Here is a 16503-nt window from a genome sequence, read left to right as displayed (position 1 = left end):
TCTGTATAAAAAAGGACTGTGAAAGATAGAGCCATGTGTGAATTAAAATCAAACTAAAATCAAATTCCCAAATGGATATATTGTCAGCTATTAAATGTTGACCGTTAAGAGTGTTTCTACACTGATTTCACTTTAATTGCCATGGCTCTATCCTATGGAATCCTGGGATCTATATTTGATGAAAGTGGTACCAAACTGTTACAAGTGTGTAGTGTAGATGTATCCACAGAACTCTGAGGATGCCCACTGAAAAAAAAGAAGTATTGGTAGAGGGATGGACCATTACCAGAAGGATTGTTACAAATCTTCACACATTTAACAACCCTGCCAAATCAGCAATGGATGGAGCTCTGTAACCACATAATTATAGTTCATTTGCAGACTTTTCCCATCTTCATAGAGGTCACAAACAGAAGGCTCAGCATTGGACCATATGACCCTGTTTCGGTCCAAAACAGGAGTGAATAATTATAGTCCTCATGATGCTTTAGCCTAAAGTTCCTATCGGCTCTGGCAAATTGCAAGTATTATTAAAGTTGCCATGGAGAAAAATATGAAGAGTCTCATTAGAAAAATAAAGATTTTGGGATTCAGAGTAATTTTTCCCTCAGTATATTTCAACAAACTACAGAAGAGAATTTCATCACTATTTAACACATTTGTACCAGCCAGATTTAATAAATATATGCATTAACCATTCAACATATAGATTCAAGCAGAAATAAAATCTAGCAACTCTGGAAGGGTTCAACAAAAACCTGGATGCCGTTTGTATTAATTTTTTCTATATGTCTCAAGAAAACCCAGAAGAGTTTTCCTGAAATGTTCGTCTATTGGTCAGTGCTGGTTAACCAATTTTTTTAAAATCAGAATTTCCCCAGTGTTCATGGAATTGTACAGTGAAAATTTCCACATAAACTTGGTAGAATTACCTTTCTTTTCTGTTTTGTCTTTCTTCTTTTCTTCACTTGCTCCTTTAGGCTGGTCCTTAGGACCAGATGGCATTACTGCGGCTGGTCCTGTCTGAGAGAAGCCTTCTGAAATTGCTGCTGTAGAAGGTATTTCACTGGGTGGTACTGAGATTTGTTTCACTAAAGTTAAAAAGAGTAAGATTTCAGCGGGGCTGTTAACTGTAGAAACTTTTGGGTACATAGAGTTGCCACAAGGCAGAAATGACTTGGTGGCACATATCTAGTGTGCTAATATTCAAGGTTCGAATTAAATTAAATACAAATTTCTGCAAGTATTTAACTAACCTAAAATCCTAGTTCTGCCAATGTAAGTATTTTGTGAAATGTATGCTGATATAAAGATCAACTTACAGTGAATGCTGAATGAAAATGGGTGGGGAGAGTTTCCAGATATGTGCTCACTTACAGTTGTTGGTAGAAATCCAACACTGATAGTATCACTGGGATTTGTGACCCCTTGTCCTCTTCCCTAAAGCCTCTCATGCTTCAAACCTGCTTCAAAGTTGCTGCCAACGTTGTGGAGCAGGTTTGGTGCTTTTTAGGACATGTGCCTCTTCCTAGAAAGGAGACAGGATTGTCAACTTTCTATCTTTGCAATGACACATACTAGGTATAAACCATAAAATTTGACCCTATTGGTTTTGTTGATGGGCATCATGAGAATTAAAAGGCAATTAGGAAGCAGACACCAACAAAAAAGTAACTGTTATTATAGCCTAGCCATGACATTGATTAATCCAAAGCATGCCAAACCAAATGAAATGAGAGTTGCTTCCAAGTATCTGTTTGAGTTTGAAGTTTAGCTATATTTTTTAAACCAGTGAAATTAAAATGAATTAATAATATAGCTGAATCATAGTCATATATGTAGAAAAAGCAGGACCTCAGCAGACTAAAGTTATTATTCCGAAAAGTTTTCAGTTGTTGTATGCCAAACACAAAAGATGTACAGACTTTATGACATTGTTATTTTAATATTCTCAGAAACATTCGGACTGATCCACAGTCAATCTCCTATGTCTAGACAAACCAGTTTTAGGCAGTTTTTCTCTACCTAATCTTAGTAAATTTACACACTGCATTTCTTCCATCATTAAAATTAAGACAGCATACATCAGATTTCTACATGGTTTCCTATACAGACATTGACCACATCCATGTAATTTAAAGGTACCAAACTGAAATGATACCCATGTGAATGGAAAAGTCTCCCCACTTCAGAAGTTCACTCTCTAATATGTCAAATCTAGTGACAGTGATGCAAGAGAGGGGACACAAAGCTCAGGCTGGCAATCCCACTGCAGCTCATTCAGGCAAAATACATAAAGGGGAAATAATTAGACATGCCTATATACTAGTCTAGGTACAACTAGATTAAAACTGAAAGGATGTCTAGTGGTTGGTGTGCACAGAAGTAAAAGGAACATCCAAAGCTGTATAATACATAGAACTGGAACAAGAAATGTGAGAATTATGAATCAAGGTAAACTGGAAACAGTAAAGCAGGAAAAGGAATGTATAAACATTGCAGTGCTTCATGTCACTGAACTAACATGGACTGGACTGGAACATTTTCAGTCAGACAACTACAAAGTGTTCTACTCTGGAAATGACCAAATCAAAAGAAATGCTCTAATACTGAAATATGATACTGCACAGGCACCTAGGGCCGCTCAGAGTGGTATAATTATACTAGATGGGCGGGATATAAATCAAATAAATAAATAAATAAATAATGGAAGGTCTAATTGAATAATATCAATCAGACTCCAAGGAAACTCTATCAACATAACCATTATTCAGATCTATTTAAGCAGGAGAAAATAGACAGAAGGTGGAACCAATATAATGAAGACCTATACAGGAGATATAAAATGAGATTAAAATATGACAGTCACGTTTGAAGAGGAATTCTATCATGAAGAACCTGCATTTCTAGAAAGTGAAGTGAAAGCTGTTCTGAAAGCTGATCTATCACCACGGGTAGATGGGATACTGTACTGATAGATCTATTTGAAGCCACAGAGACTAAATCTGTAAAAATCCTAACAATAAATGCTAACAAATATGGAACACAAAACATATTGGAAATGCTCTATATACATTCCAATCCCCAAGAAAAAAAATCAGTTGGTCATGTTCTCTTTTTCTGTACTTGCTATCGGCATCTTCGTATGGAACTTTTATCACCTATTATCTGTAAATCTCCTGGGAGATAAGAGGAGGATTATGTCCAGTTGCTAATCTCTAACAATACCCCTTATATTACGAGATAAGTGGCCAAATTCTGTGCTGCAGCAATGGTTATTCGTAATCAAATGTTTGGACAGGTGATTTTAGATGGATAATATAATGTTTTTAATATAACACTGGCTGAGGTTTTACTTATATTAAGGATATATGTTATTAACTGGAAAAAAGGGGCTGTTTTATCACGTTTTAATGGAATTTTATTACCGTCACTGACTTTACAAAACATTATGTATCTATTTTATATTGATTTGGTTTTACTGGTCTTTGACCATAATAAAGTATTCATTCATCCCCAAGAAAAGAGGTGCCAAGGAGATCAGTAACTATAGGGCCATTGCTCTAGTTTCCCAGGCAAGCAAAGTGATGTTCAAGGATGCAGGATGAAACATCAACTGCCTATAGGAGTGGGGTTCAAAGACTCCGCTGAATGATTTTTTAAAGCCAAAGACCTAGCTTAGAGAATGTGAAAATTATTTCTCAACACATTTATTGTAGGTGCATTAAGGATGTTTCCAAATACTGAATGTTTCAAACTAACTGAAGTAACCAAAGGTTTATATGATTCATTCTGCTTAACAAATATACAACATACAATATCTAGATCAAATTTGATTTCTGTAAAGGAAGAGTATTGTTTAAAATTGACGCCTTACTACCCTGTTTCCCCGAAAATAAGACCTAACCTGAAAATAAGCCCTAGTATGATTTTTCAAGTTGCTGGTAATATAAGCCATACCCAAAAAAATAAGCCAGAGTTAAGCGAAATCCCGCCCTCCACTATTGTGCAGCACTGTGCAGCAACCAGAAGATGACATGACTACAAAATAAAACATCCCCTGAAAATAAGCCCTAATGCATTTTTGGAGCAAAAATTAATATAAGACCCTGTCTTATTTTCGGGGAAACATGATACTTAGTGTTCATGTGTTTATTGTGGCTAATTGTGCAATACAACGGAATAAAATGCTCAAAAGCACAAGTTAACAGAAGATGGGTGGCAAGTGCTCCCAATAAGTACTTGTCACTCCTGCTCTTTCTCTTTGCTATTCATAGTTTGTTTGTGTAGGCAACCCACTCAAACTGCAATTTGCCTGTTCATTTAGTAACAAGAGTTACTAAATACTGAAACGAGGAGTTTTGCATACATGAGAGAAGACCGCTCGACCAGCATGAATTCAATTACCTCCATTCCGGATTTCTGCCTGGATCAGTTCCTGCTTCAGCACCTCAATTTCCTTCTTCAGTTTAGCATTTTCAACACGAAGTTTCTTCTCTTCCCTCAGAGATGCCTGTAAGACTACAGAGGATAGAATTCTCACTAGGAATTACTAATATTTTGTTAAGCTGAGTTTTGCTTTTTTGTGTAAATCTGAATTTTGATACTATTTAATTGATACTATGTTCCTAAATCTTGAAAAAACAAAAATATCAAGTCATAGAAGTTTTCATTCCTTTAGGTATTTTATAAAAAATCATTCTAGAAGAATAATGTAGGGATCAGATTGTTGTTGTAGTTTTTTGGGGCTGCTTGGCCGTGTTCTGGAGGTTCTTCTTCCCAATGTTTTGCCAGTCTCTGTGGCCGGCATCTTCAGAGAACAGGAGTTAGAACTCTGTGTTTTGGTGTATTGTGTGGGATAATTGAGTATTTGTAGTTGTGGGATCAGCTTTTTGTCCTTTTCAGGAGATTGTGTGACGATGGTGATCAGGGTGTTTTTGTTATAGGTGTATTGTTGTGATAAGTGGGAAGATGATCTGTCACTATGATTGATGGGTGTTGTTAGCTAGTCTTTTGTGTGCAGTGATCACCGGTCCTTGTGGCTGGGTAGAGTTTATTGACCTTTTTGCAGGCTGTATTTTTCAGTGCTGGGAGCCAGGTTTTGTTGAATTTTAGACTTTCTTCTTCTTTGTTGAAGCTGTGCTGATGTTTGAGGATTTCAATGGCTTCCTTGTGTAGTTTAACACAATGATTGCTGGTGTTGTCCAGTACTTCTGTGTTTTGAAATAGGATTTCATGTCCGGCTTGTTTCAGGGCATGTAATCACTATGTCTAATCAAAGCTTGGCTTCCAGCACTGAAAAATACAGCAGAACACACCAGAACACAGACAGAGGTCTATCTCCTGTCCTCTGAAGATGCTGGCCACAGAAACTGGCATGAAACTGGCATGAAAGCCTTCAAGAATTACAATAATACCGTGGTGCCTCGCAAGACGATGTTAATCCGTTCCACAGAAATTGCTGTCTTGCGAAAACATTGTCTTGCGAAACCAAATTTCCCATAAGAATGCACTGAAAATTAATTAATGTGTTCCTAGGGGAATTTTTTTAAAAAAAGGAACTTAAGGGGTAGGGACCTGAGGAAACCCCATGGGAGGACTGACAGGGGGTCCCCTCCCCGCGATCACCAGCTTTGGAGATCTCCCACTAGTCCTCTGATGGTGCAGGAAAAGCCTCCAAAATGCTCTAAAGCGGGCGCCAGTGGTTTTGTGGCACCCCTGCCACGGCTCTGATGGTGCAGGGGAAGCCATCAGAACCCTGGTGGGGATGCCCCGAAACGACCCGCGCCTGCTTTAGAGCATTTTGGAGGCTTTTCCTGCACCATCAGAGGACTAGTGCAGGAAAAGCCTCCTAAGTGCTCTAAAGCCGGCGCGGGTGATCGTGGTGTGAAAAAGCCCCATTAGAACCGATCATTTTGCAATGGGTAAAATGAACACAAAAAAACCATCGTAAAGCGATTTCGTCATAAAGCGGGGCAACCGTCTAGCGAGGCACCACTGTATAGGTACTTAAAGCTGAATTGACACACAAGGAATAAACATTAAGTACACAAAATTACTCATGTAACTTAAGTGCATTAGATGTCCTAATTCTCAATTTTGAGATCTATTCTGATCTGGAAAACTGTACAAGTATCAACTTTAAAAAACAAACAAAGGGAACAGTCCTGACAAGAGAGAAAGCTTCATTATAGCAACGAAATGAAATGTGTTCTTTTCATCTGAAACAAGCAAGAGGGAATTCAAGTTTTATCTGAAGATCTTCCACAGAATGCTTATATAAGCACTCAGTACCTGTTTTTTAAATATTTTAAAAATGTATTTTGCCACTCAACACTTTTGTCAAAACACAGTTGTGTGTGTTCAGCTTTTGCTATTTTGCAATTAAACCCATGGCATAAATAGAAATGGACTTCTAAATCAGATTCACTCCCCACCCATCCTTTCTTTCTTGGCACCTGTTCTAAGAAAGAACTGTTGCTCTAAGGTTCTTGTGGGAATACTATTTGGAATTGTGTGATGTGCCTGTTAGAATGGAATGCATAGCCAAACTGTTTACTCCTTACAATCTTCTTTCTGCGTCCAACAGAAAAACAGGGCTGGAAGAAAAATGACAGGCTTTTTCATTGTGAACTGTAGCAGTGAGATGAACTATAGAGTCACTACCCTAGGGCTATGTGTAAATTGTTGAAAAGTTTGATCCCTTACATTCAAGAGCAGAACATCTGCTTGTCAATTCTTAGCCAAAATGGCTCCTGGGGTCAATGGTTAGTGAGGCTTTAGTTCAGACACACTGGACAACATGCTAAAATTTTTTACTCTGGAGCAAGAACAGTCAAATTTGTGGTGATCGCACAATTTTTGCTCATATAGTCCGCACACCATGACTAGTCTGTATATAAGAATGTAAGCATATTTGACAAAGGACAAAGAATAGTTTTAAACTATTACAAAATACAGATTACAGTCTTGCTCAATCTAGTTGGAACTGAATAGCTATCATAACCAAATCTAGAACTCATAGATCAGCGATGGTGAACCTATGGCACGTGTCCCACAGCTGGCACTCAGAGCCCTTTCTGCTGGCACACGAGCCATAAGTCACCGCATCGCTAGCACACACCCCCCCGCAGCCAAACCTGAGCAGGTGGCTGCAACAGTGGTGCTGGTGCCTGGACAGGAGGCGGGTCAGGATCTGGAGCAGCTGGTGCTGGCGGCGGATCTGGAGTGGGGTCTCAAGGCACCTCTGTGCCCGGGATTCCCACTTCCGCCACCACTACTTCTGGTTCCGCTGGCCCGTTCCCCCCCCCCCCAATTTGGACTGACAAGCCCAAAAAGGTTCTCCACCACTGTCATAGATGAATGCAACCAGGTTGGATTTCATTTAAATAAAATCGATTTAAATCACAATTTAAATTTTAAAAAATGATTTTTTAAAAATTATTTAAATAAAAATGATTTTTCACATTTAAATTGTGATTGAAAGGATTGGGACAGAGAGGATTTGGGGGCACCTTGGTGGGCAATCTATGCCAGGAGCTAGATGGGGGAATGTGTCCTGGCTGAATCAGTTGAACATCTCATTGGCTTTTGACATCACTGATCAAAGTATTTTTCTGGTTCATGTATGTGAGACAGGACTTAGAGCACTGTTTCTGCAGTCCTTCCTGGAAGAGAAAGTTCAGACAGTGGTGCTGGAGGATTCTTGTAGCATTTTAGCTGTTGAATTGTGGGATTTCTTCAGGCACAGTCTTGTCCTTTATACTGGAATATGTTATCTGGAGTTTTGGGAATTTGCTTCCACCACCATATTGATGACATCCAACTCTATTTCTCTCTTTCATCTAAATCCAAGTTTTAGTTCTACTAGTTTGTGGTGTCAATAATGTATGGGATGAAGTTGAACAAACTGCAGCTTAAATCAGACAAGACAGAGGTGGTCCTAGTTGACTGGAAAGGTTGATCAGGCACAAAGTATCTAAACAATGTTGAATGAGGACGACACTGAAAGCGCAAATTTGGACGTACCATTGGATTTCACCATGAACAAGCATGTCCAGATTTCTGCAATGGAACACATTTGTACATCTGACCATAGTGATACACACCTTCGTTACATCATTCCTGTATTACCGCAGTTGTCTTTGGGATTGCCTTTGAAGAGTGTTTGGAATGGCTAGCTGTACCAAAATATCGTAAATGGACTGCTGACTAGGGCAACTTAACAGGAAAACGTAACTCTGTTGTTACAAATCTTCATTACCAAGCCATCTATATCCAGGCACAAATCAAATTGCTGATTATGATCTACACACGTCTATACAATTTAGGTCCAGGCTACCTGAAAGAAGGTATATTCAGAGGCATATTTGATGAGGATGTGAAATGCAACTTTTCTAGGTTATGGAATTCTTTTTCAAACCAAATTAGGCTGGCCCTCTCTTCAACTTCCTGCAGGCAAGACAGGATATTTTTATTCAGATAAAATTTTAGCAAGTGACTGGCTGTTAAGGACTGCGTTCTTATCCTTGGTGCTGAACTTTATAATTATTATTTCAACTTATGGGCTTCCTAGCCATTTTAATTCAATTGTGTTTTAACATTATAAATCTATTATTTTCAATCATGTTGTGAGATACCCATATTCCAACTGCGGGGAAAAGGCACGCTATAAAGCAACTTAAATCAGGTTTTATGATTTTTGAAACAAAAAACATTCAGTATTTATAGCTTACTATGAGAAATGTATAGCCTTAAATATGTTTTAATACTTGGTTCACTACCAGAAATCCCTGTTACACTAATTTTGCATATACATATAGCAACAAAGTTAAAGATATATATCTTACTGGCTTTTTCCTTTAGAAGAGCAACCTGCCGCTTAAGGTATTCGATAACTTGATCTGCTTCCGCACCCTTTTGTTCCAGTCTGTTCAAAACTGCATTGTTGGCTGCCATTTTCATAAAGGAGCGGACTAAAATCCTAAATAAAAGGAAACAGAATAATGTGAACACTTTATTAATGAAATCATCTACAAATCTATTTTGAATAAACTGTCTGAAAAGCAAACCACTAATAGAGCACCTGACAAAGAGACACACTGTGTTCACTTTGTCTAATTAAAAAAAGTAAAAAGGAACAGTGAAATAATTTCATTGCACGATCCATACAGTATTTTCTAGTATTCTAGGAAAAGCACACTTTTTTCTGCCATGTGTAATAAACATGTATCCTGTACACAATTCAGAATTCACTGAAATTTTCTAGAAGGCAAGGAAGAAAATGTAATGCTAGTCTGGATGAAAAATTGTAACATCCCTTAATACTGAAGAAAACATCACTGTGGGGGGGAAATGGTGAAAAGACTGGCTAACCTCACCTATAGAGGTCATCCATCCAGGTTGTGGATGCATCAAACTGTGACCTTCCCCAAACACTCGTTCGTATTTTACTGAAAGCACACCATTTCATGATGACTGGAAAAGTAATTCCTGAAGTCTCTTCTGCTCCTGATCAGAGATAAAAATAAGTGGATTCCCCTGCCACATACTGCTCCTTGAAGAACCAGCTGAGTCATTTTTTCCATGCCCCTCTCTACAGCATATGTAGAAAGCTAACATGGACACTTTGGAAGGGATGAGTTTTGATGACATGAGGAGGGAAGAAAACCTGGAGAAAGGTCCTCTTCTGCACATAATCCAGCTCACAAAGGGTTTGAGGTGGCAGAGCAATCTGCTCTCTACATCACCCTTACTATACAGTTTTGTGGCACAGTTCCAGCTACAATGAAATATTCTTCAATTATTGTATCACATGAACCAACCTTTTTTGAGTTGCAATCCCCTTTCAAGTAACCTGCGACCCTCTCCCACATTTGCCTAAAAGGTATTTTAATGGGGTAAAAGGTAAAGGTTCCCCTTGACAATTTGTCCAGTCGTGTCCGACTCTAGGTGGTGGTGCTCATCTCCGTTTCCACCTCATCGAGCTAGCGTTTTGTCTGCAGACAATCCTCCGTGGTCACGTGGCCAGTGTGACTAGACATGTAATGCCATTTACCTTCCCACCGAGGTGGTACCTATTTAGATACTCGCATTTTTTGCATTTTGCATTTTTTGCATTTTGCTACTCCTGCTAGGTTGGTAGGAGCTGGGACAAGCGACGGGGGCTCACTCCGTCACGTGGAATACGTATTGCTAATATAATGTGTCCGACTCTAGGTGGTGGTGCTCATCTCCATTTCCAACTCATCGAGCTAGCGTTTGTCTGCAGACAATCCTCTGTGGTCACGTGGCCAGCGTGACTAGACACGGAATGCCATTTACCTTCCCACCGAGGTGGTATTGTACCTATTTATCTACTCACATCCTATGCATTTCATTTTAAGTTGTATGATTATGTTGGAATTCAAAATATCTACTGATACAGATTTATGGAAATGTAATTGATAACTATAAAAACTGTTCCAGAGCAGAAATTTACTTTTGTTCCCAAGTTCATTAGCCAACTCGCCAGAAGAAAATACATTGCACATCCTATAATATTAAGAGTGCTCCAGATGATATACTCACGACTCCAGGAGAGTATCATTATTATCATAAGAGAATATAGCAGCATGTCTGACTCAAAGCTGAATTTAAATACTTCCATCTCAGTAATACCCACTGTTTCTAGAAATGAACGATGGTAGGGGTTCCAAAAATGAAGTGTGGAATACCTCTAAATTAGGTATCTGTATCTCCAAAACAACATGTGTGTTTTCTTCTAGCCTCAGCTCTTTGAAAATATTCACGTTTTTCTTACTATTTTTGAACTCGTTTTATTTTTAATGAACAGTCGGGTTGCCCTTCTTGTGGAATGCCCCCATCGGGCTTTGTGATGTCTACCATAAAATAAAGAATAGCTCTTAGTCAGTACCTTTCAGACTAGAGGATAAGAGCTTTGTTACTTATATATTCTATTGGGCATATTCATTTGACAGGCCCATTAAATTAGGTTTTGATTATTTTTGCAGGCTTTTATTTTTTATTGCCCACTATAAACTGCCTTGGTTTTTTTTAAATAATACTTTAATTTTTAAAATTGTTTAATTGCTCTCAAAATATTACAGTGTTTGGAACACAGGTTCTCAGCATGAGGGTTATGATACCCAAGGGAGTTCTGAAGGGTTTTCTGGGGTGTTGTGTCAACATAGTTATTTTTAGTTGCTGTTATTTTTGTATTATATTAAATATAGTACACCCTTTGCTTTTTTAAAAATCCTCTTGGCCCACAGATATATAATTTTAATCTGAAATGGAGTTGCAGGCAGCCTAGAATTCTTTTCTACCCCTTTGGGCAGATTTTCCTTTTGTCCATGTGCATCATTACTACCCCCTCTGAAAGAGCTGTTCTCACTTGTTTCTCTCTGCCCCTCCTCATCCACCTTTGGAGGACTGATATCAGTCCTCATGTAGGACTGATATCAGTCCTCAAGTGTTAATTTAGCTCCATAATAATTAATAATCTTCGAACTGCAGAACTGCAAAAGATCGTATGGATTATTGAGTCCAGCCCTTATCAAAGAGGCGCAGTGGGGAATTACACTCCCAACCTCTGGCTTTGCAGCTAGAGACCCGAACCACTAAGTCAGTGAGGTGAGTGTGTGGTGCATGCTGGGAATGCTGACGCCCAAGATGGCGGCAGGACTGAAAAGTTGTTGCTGCTGTGGCAGCAGCGCCATTCACTCTGCCAGAGTGTCCTGCTTTTCTGGGGCTGCAATGGCAGTGCAGTGAAGGGAGATGGGACCTGGGCAGGGAGATGCCTCTGGACCCCACCTGAGATATGGAGGAGGAAGACAAGAGGGACAAAAAGATGAGGCAAGAAAACTGGACAGGGTGTGAGGCCTGTGGTGGAGATGTTGTTTGGGCTTGAATAGAAAGCACTCTTCATTGAGGGGCTTTTTTGGGGGAAGGAGACATGAAGGGAGTGTCATTTCCACAACCCATAAAAGTAAACTAAACTCACAAGTATATTGACATCCCCCCCCTCAAATTTTATCTGGCAGAGATGGATTTACACCTCCTATGGATATGCACCGGGCCGCAGACCGGGGGTTAGGGACCTCTGCTTTAGATGGCTACAACCACAGTTCACACCATCAATGACTATTATCCATTCTGGTTAAAGGTGGGAGTTATAATCCAAAATATCTTGAAGGTATCAGACTGTTGGATAGCTTGGTTGCCTTGTCCAAGTTCAACAGAATCATATGAAAAATGAAAACCTATTGCCGCAATCCTGCCTCTTAAATTCTGTCCTTTTCTTCTGTTGTAACATGGGATCACACCAATTCTTTGGTATTTCAATATTTGCATGCAAAATACAGAATTTATCCTCTAATACTATTTTCAAATACTTTGTTGAATTTATGAACTAATTTTGAAAATTAGTACATAATTGCTACAAATTACATTTCTTCCCATATTTTCTATTTTTCTTGGTGTTTACAGGCTTTCCAGTTTTTTCGTTTTGTTTTGTTTTACAAATTAGGCACTATGCCATCTGAATGCCATGTGTAATATATGCTCTTAAGATTATGGTGTGTTCTTTACTGTTTTATGATTTCATAACTAATGGACCTAGGAAAATTGTGTTCAGTACACTATAACAAAAGTTATTTTTCAGTTCCTCATTTTGCACAGACCTTTCTATTTATTCCAGAGTAATGTCAGCTAATAAAGAGCTAAATCTTGATTAGCCATACTTAGCCCTACTGAAGCCAAGGTGATTTATTCGAGATAAAGTAAAGAAAAGATATGAAATCAATAGGCCTCTTCCCAGTATGATTATTTCCTTATTTTACTCAAAATACTCATAAAGTACAATATTTCATATTCAGATATCATTTCATTCAAATATAGTTTTTTCATATCTTCTAAAATTTTGTTTATATTCATATTTAAAGTATCTTTCTTAAATGCATATTTTTAACACTTAGGAAAAAATAGTTTGTAATATCATCTGTTTCCAAAAATATTCCTTTACAATTTACAAAAGCATGTAAGTGTACAATTACCCACACAAGATCAGGCCCAAATACAACAATGCCCAAAATTACATTAAGAACCACATGTTAGAAAATGGGAACACGATCTGCTAAAGCAAAATTTCTTTACACGGTGCTTTACTTACAGCTCTAGTTCACTCTTTGCACTGCATATATTCTGCAACAGATTTATAAGAAATCCATATTATCTGGCACACAGATATGTACAATTGTTAAAAGAAAAGGAAAGTCCTTAAAATCTAGCCACCTTTTGTATTGTTTAAATAATAATTGATCCAGTTTGGAAACTGAAAACATATACTGTACCAGCTTCATGCAGTCCCTATGTCTGGCAGCAAGCGGTTTTTCTCAGTTATTTATAGTTACAAATTGCTTAAACAAGACATTGGAGTAGTATTTCTAACTCATGTACTTGGCATGACAACTTTGGAAAATACCCTGAAGATGTACAAGTTTAAGATGTGTTCTTCTAATGGTTCCATACTGAAAGGCTGGACTGACTCCAGTAATTCATGGATTACCGAGTTTCGTGTTCCTGCAGAAATCTTAAAGAAAATCCCGCATTTTTACATCTGTAAAGAAAATTATTTCCTGTACTGTATTCTTTTCTTTGCACTCCCCTCTGGGAATTCAGGGGAAAAAGATTATATTCACTAAAGACCAGATTATAAAAAAGAAATTTCCTTATAGGAGAATAAGTGTTTCAAAGCTGCAATGTGACCTATACATTTCTAACAAATATTGTGCATCAATTATTTCCTAAAACACATACATAAATGAAAGTATCTTTAAATGTAATGATGTACACCACCATTTCATGCCCAAGAATGATAGGGCAATGGTACTGACACAAGACATAACTATGACTTGGCAGGCAAGAATAACCTCACAGTCTTCTGTCTTTAGCCACAATTAATTGATATAACTTGCACCAGAAGTGAAAATTATTTAAAAGGTTAATACAGACAAAAAAATTCTTACAATGTTTTCTAGTAGCATATATACAATAGATATGCACAAACATATACACAAATTCTGTTCTATAAACCTTTTAAAAGCCTTTAATAGGACATGATTACTTCTGCATATTTGCTAAACTCAGCTTCTGGAACCTTAAGTCAAATCACTCCCCTTACCCAATTCATACTGCAGACGGTTAATTGGGAGCTCACTGAAAGTATTTAATATATTTAACTATATCACAAACATTTACGTGTGCAGCTATGCTAATGCTTCTAATATGAACCACTAGACTAATTAACGTCCAAGGCCTGAAAACAATTCAATATACAGGATATGTTTATATGTCATGTTTACATAAAATATATCTATTTAATTCTTAAATATCTGAATAACTTACTGTTTTTAGATTCCAAATATTTTTGTTTGTTTAATTATGAAAACTGCCTTGGGTCCCTTTTTTGGAGAACGAGATAGTAAAAATATTTTAAATAAATAAAATGTGTTCTGCCTAAACATGCTTAAATTAGGATGTAACTCTATACTGTGTTTCCCCGAAAATAAGACAGGGTCTTATATTAATTTTTGCTCCAAAAACACATTAGGGCTTATTTTTGAGGGATGTTTTATTTTCTAGTCATGTCATTTTGTTGCTGCACAATGTTGCACAATGGTGGAGGGTGGGGTTTTACTTAACTAGGGCTTATTTTTGGGGTAGGTCTTATTTTTGGGCAAACAGGGTACTTACCCAGGAGTAAGCCTCATTGACCCCAGTATACCTTCTTGTTAAACACACATGTATTGCATTGTATTGTTAATTATTACATGTGTTTCCTTAATATTACCATACGTAAGATTTTACAGAAAATAGATGGTAACATGTCACCAGGGAAATAATATCTCTATCACAATGCCAATGTCTTCCTGCAAGCAGTGTAACTGTTGTGATGTGCCTAGATTTCAAGTCCAGGACTATTATACTAGGTGCAGTAGGTCACACATAAGAACGCAGAGCAAAACGCCTCTAGATCACATCAGTGCAGAGATGTTTAGTGCTGCTGAATAAACAATGTTATTTTCTATTCAAAACTAGCTTGCTTGTTCAGCTGCAGTAAATATTTCAAAACACTGTTGAATCTATTCTTCTCTCCTGTCCACATGATGGATGTCCTTACTTTTATGTTTATTTTCATTACCATACCTTTCTGTCAGTTCAGGACATTTCCGCACATATCACTTGGACTAATCAGATCCCTCCTCCACAGCATGTTTTGAAGTGCCTTATTCCACTCATAACAGCAATGCAATCATATTAAGCTTGCCGACAGCTGTTCCTAAATATTGTAGCTAAACTCTGCTCAGTTACGTGAGAATGAACACATTTTCCGATCTAGTAATATTTCTGGCCGCTATTCAAAACAAAGGTAACAAGTCTAATACTTTTCTACCAAGTTTGAAGTACGATTATATGCTAAAGCTGCATAAATTTCTCACTTTCACTACAGTAACAATAAAATCTGTGCTGTTAATCTTATAATCCAGAATTATAAAAACAGAGCAGACAGTGATTTCTATTATTTTCAATTTCATGCTGTTTTCCACAATGTTCCACAGTGAAAACTTATATATTGGTTTAACAAAAATCAAAAGACAGCAATATTAGATTTTCCAATTCTTACAAAATAAAAACCACAAATATGAATTTGTATGAAATCCTTATTTTTCTAAGTTGGGGGGAACATTTTGCCATTATATATACATATTTGTATGCCAATATTAACCGTTCAGTTTTAACCTACTGTGGAGATAGCGTCACATAATTATTTAATTCACTGCACAACCCTGAATGGGCAAACCACTACAGTTGGCTACTATACTGTATTATCTAAATAATATTTTAAGTGGGAGTTAACATTCTATCTAACTAGTTGCTTTCCTAAGATTCAATTCACAGATGAAAACAATTTATTTTAAACTGTAAATTCGCTCTGCTTGGGAGGATTTTTTCTCCTTCCAGGTGCTGAATGCAGATTATCGAAAACAAGTTCTGGCCTAAAGAAAGCCTCAAACACTTCCTCCCAAATCTATAAACTCAAAAGATGTTTTATTCTCTCCCAGTCCCTCTAACCATATGTTAAAGGGTGACAAAATACTATTTCAATGGCACTGAATCCCCCACAAAGACTGCGCAGGTCTGTAGCCTAAATGGAGAGAAACATTGTTTGAAAACAGACCATAGCTTTAGCTACAAACATTTACCAATCTGGCAGCTAAATAATGTACATTGAAATACAGAACAGCCCAAATTTTAGAAATAAACTTTGGAGAATACAACAGCCAATTCTGAAGTAACTTTAGAATCCACTGACAAATGTGGTGTTTGCCATATTGGTTTAGAGCCTAAGATTTAACAGAGAGCTCTGCACATGAAATTTTCAAATGATTGTGAAGCAAAACTTCAGAATCCAAGGGATTTATACTTCTAGATAACTTACAT

At 37.5% G+C, this 16503-nt stretch overlaps 1 protein-coding gene across 16 annotated transcripts in view; it reads right to left on the bottom strand.

Annotated features, from left to right (window-relative positions):
• Positions 1–16503, bottom strand: part of AIMP1 (aminoacyl tRNA synthetase complex interacting multifunctional protein 1) — a 41180-nt gene that overhangs the window by 16551 nt on the left and 8126 nt on the right. For 11 of the 16 annotated variants that reach the window (XR_012087777.2, XR_013536850.1, XR_013536851.1 and 8 more), the window contains 3 exons: positions 8850–8983; positions 4408–4521; positions 933–1091 (listed from right to left, as the gene is read on the bottom strand). Coding sequence is in view for 13 of the 16 variants with exons in the window: in XM_020796375.3 (XP_020652034.3) it covers positions 933–1091; positions 4408–4521; positions 8850–8983 (407 nt within the window). In the remaining 3 variants the exon portion in view is untranslated. Of the gene's footprint in view, positions 1–932; positions 1092–4407; positions 4522–8849; positions 8984–9380; positions 10201–13171; positions 13204–16503 lie in introns of those variants that run through there. The other 5 variants (XM_078376562.1, XM_078376560.1, XM_078376559.1 and 2 more) reach the window with 2 other exon arrangements.

Source organism: Pogona vitticeps, chromosome 5 (assembly GCF_051106095.1).
Source record: "Pogona vitticeps strain Pit_001003342236 chromosome 5, PviZW2.1, whole genome shotgun sequence".
Taxonomy (NCBI): domain Eukaryota; kingdom Metazoa; phylum Chordata; class Lepidosauria; order Squamata; family Agamidae; genus Pogona; species Pogona vitticeps.
The sequence above is the reverse complement of the archived record's forward strand: the minus strand, read 5'-3'. Positions and strand labels throughout refer to the sequence as shown.